At 45.9% G+C, this 3273-nt stretch overlaps 1 protein-coding gene across 1 annotated transcript; it reads left to right on the top strand.

Moving 5' to 3' along the window:
• The first annotated feature begins 1619 nt into the window (after window positions 1-1619).
• TRMT12 (tRNA methyltransferase 12 homolog) lies at window positions 1620-3056 on the top strand. Its single transcript, XM_082674877.1, has one exon. It carries the CDS (start codon window positions 1629-1631, stop codon window positions 2946-2948), a length of 1320 nt encoding a protein of 439 aa, XP_082531003.1. The 5' UTR covers window positions 1620-1628; the 3' UTR covers window positions 2949-3056.
• The last annotated feature ends 217 nt before the right edge of the window (window positions 3057-3273 follow it).

The following is a 3273-nucleotide window of genomic DNA, read 5'->3' as shown; positions in this document are numbered from 1 at the left end:
AAAGGACCACTTCCAGCACTCAGACATTGCTGGCTTTTAATCATATCCCCCCATATTTTGTTTACCTCAGGTTAAAAGTAAGGTGTAGTCTGGGTCAAAGTTTGTATGACCTTAGTTTAATTATTGTTGCAAGATGTCAGACTGATGTTGGAACAGAAAGAAACCTAGAGAAAGAATATTTTGTAAGATATGACTTCTTCCATCCCCTGCTATAAATAATAAACTAAAGGGAGTTTTGATTTGTTTGAGACCCAGAAAAAATTTTTCCTGACTGCATCATAGATTTTCTGCAGATTTTTCTAGTAAATAAAAATAACATTTGTTCATCATATACAATTTATAACTAGAGAAAATGTATAAAAGAAAATGGAATCATCTGTAATTGCATCACATTACAGGGAATCTCAGTGAGTCAATGTTCACATATTAGAGCATGCCCTAATAAATTTATTTATGTACAAAAATTAATAATTGCCATGATCTAAGGCACAATTATAGATTTTGCAATTAGCACTGCAATAAGAGTAACATCCCACATCATTAAAATTTCATATGATCATCATCATAATTGTATAATATTTCCATCAAAAGGATGTACCGTAATTCTTTTAACCTTTCATCTTTAGGTTTAAAACAACAAGGACCATTTTAGTGTATCAACCTTTGTCTGAATTTATGATCATTTCTACATTTATGGAATGGGTTAATAGTTAAATAAGTATGAACATGTTCAAGCCTGTTTGTGCTCAAAGCAATCATTCTCTTAATAACTATAGTATTTGCCAAGCCATTACTCATGGCCAGGAACTATATAAGATGCTGGGGCCATAGCAGTAAACAGAAAAAGAATATCCCTTATCCATGAGAACATTATTTGCTACCAGGGGAGAGGGGCTTTTAAGTATAAACAAATAGCAAAACAAGAGCTAAAGAAGAAATTACAGTGTTAAATAGGCATAATGTGGAGGGAAGAGAGTGTTTAATGAAGGCCTCACAAGAAGATGACCTTCAGACAAATCACCAGCCACTGTATCTTCTAGGGGAAGGGCATTTCAGACAAAGGAGACAGCAAGTACAAAGGCAAGAGCACAAGAAAAGGTTTGGCCAATTTTATAAAGGAAGCGAAAGGAGATTGGTGTCCCTAGAATGTGTTTAGCCAAGGGAACAGTTCCATCTCAGGCTGAGATTTAGGCGCCAGATTTAGGTGCAGCACGGGACTAAGGGAAGGCTTTCTCCAAATTCATTGCATTATTCCAGGTTCACTTCTTTCTTTTGATCTGTGAGCAGCATTGCAGACAGTATCTGAGGGTTCTGCAGGATACCAACTAATTTGAAGTTTTTAAGCCGGCAGAATTCCTTCTTGTTGTTAATTTCCCCTTAGGCAGGAACAAGGAACGGTTGGCCACAACAAAGATGGCGGCAGCGGCCTCACACGGCAACGGCAACGTCGACGCCATTCATCAACGAGCGCGATATCATATAGTTCCGCCTTGCCGGTCAAACGTCACTTCCGGCCCCAGCCAGCGGCGAGCGCGCCTGTCTTCCGGCTTTGGGCTTGGATGTGCTGACGGAGGTGAGTGGTCTCCGAGTCTCGCGGAGGGAATCGCAGGAAATGCGGGGCCAGCAACATGGACAGGTCAGGCGGGAAGTCCGCGGCTGTTGTCGCAGTTGTGACTGAACCTCGGTATACGCAGCGATACAGGGAATATCTCGAGAAGCAGAAACTCCTGGAGGGACAGCACCGTGTGGAAAAGATGCCGGATGGCACCGTGGCGCTACCGGTGCTGGGAGAGGCCCTCACTGAGCAGCACCTGCGGGAGCTGAGGAATCGTGTGGCTCCAGGCAGCACCTGTGTGGTAACGCAGCTCCTGAATCCTGTTCCTTCAAAGAAGGCCCAGGCTTGTTCACCTGCCCAAAGGCTGTGTCTTGAGGTGAGTCGCTGGGTAGAGGGCCGCGGAGTGACGTGGTCAGCTCAGCTGGAGGCTGATCTGCCCCGATCTTGGCAACGACATGGCGACCTCTTGTTGCTGAGTGAGGACTGTTTCCAAGCCAAGCAATGGAGAAACTTGGAACCAGAACTCTGGGAGACGGTTGCCTCGGCACTTGGCGTCCAGCGTTTGGCCAAACGAGGGCGGGTGTCACCGGATGGCACTCGAACTCCAGCAGTGAATCTGCTGCTGGGCGACCATGGCTGGGTGGAGCATGTGGATAATGGGATCCGATATAAGTTTGACGTGACCCAGTGCATGTTCTCCTTCGGAAACATCACTGAGAAGCTTCGTGTGGCATCGCTGCCCTGTGCTGGAGAAGTGCTGGTGGATCTCTATGCAGGGATTGGTTATTTTACCTTGCCTTTCCTAGTTCATGCTGGTGCAGCCTTCGTCCATGCCTGCGAGTGGAACCCCCATGCTGTAGTTGCTCTGAGAAATAACCTTGAGCTCAATGGAGTAGCTGATCGATGCCAGATACACTTTGGGGATAACAGAAAACTGAAGCTCTCAAACATTGCGGACAGGGTGAACCTGGGGCTTATTCCCAGCTCTGAAGAAGGCTGGCCCATTGCCTGCCAAACGCTGAGACAGGATGCTGGAGGCATTTTGCATATTCACCAAAATGTGGAATCTTTCCCAGGGAAGACTCTCCAGCCTCCTGGAAGCAGTGAAATGGAAAAGGAGTATTGGTCTTCTCCTCAGCAAATGATCACCAACCAGTTGAAAAATGGAGCTGCCAGTGATTCTAGGAGAAATATGCTGTCAGCCGCCACCAAGCCAGAGTGGCAAAGGTGGGCAGAAGCTGCAGCAACTCGAATTGCCACTCTTCTTCAACAGGTGTACGGGAAACCGTGGAAGACACAAATCCTGCACATCCAACCAGTGAAATCCTATGCTCCCCACGTGGATCACATAGTCCTGGATCTGGAATGCCGCCCCTGTCCTCTAGTTGGCTAGAGAAGGTGGATCCTGAGACAGGAGGATCTACGTGTGAGTGACCCTTAAAGCATCAACTCAGGCTGGGGCCTCACCCCTCTTGTCTCCTGGTAATCTATTTTAATATTTTGTTGCCCTAAAAGCAGGCTCTAAATCAATGCATATTATTTCATTTGTCTTCCATTAACACCCTACAGAATGAGCTACGTATCTGGAAGAAGTAGTGTGGCTCATTGAAATGAGGCCTGGCTGTGCAATTGTGAGTTCTGACCTCAGTTCTATCTAACCTGGGGTACATGGTTCCAGTATTCCTTTGGCCTTGAATTTTCTCATTTGCAAAATGAGG

Source organism: Grampus griseus (assembly GCF_964374135.1).
Source record: "Grampus griseus genome assembly, chromosome: 17".
Lineage (NCBI taxonomy): Eukaryota > Metazoa > Chordata > Mammalia > Artiodactyla > Delphinidae > Grampus > Grampus griseus.
The sequence above is the reverse complement of the archived record's forward strand: the minus strand, read 5'-3'. Positions and strand labels throughout refer to the sequence as shown.

Bases quoted from the DNA above. Each gene is read 5' to 3' on its own strand.
- TRMT12 (XM_082674877.1), top strand. From the start codon at position 1,629: ATGGACAGGTCAGGCGGGAAGTCCGCGGCTGTTGTCGCAGTTGTGACT.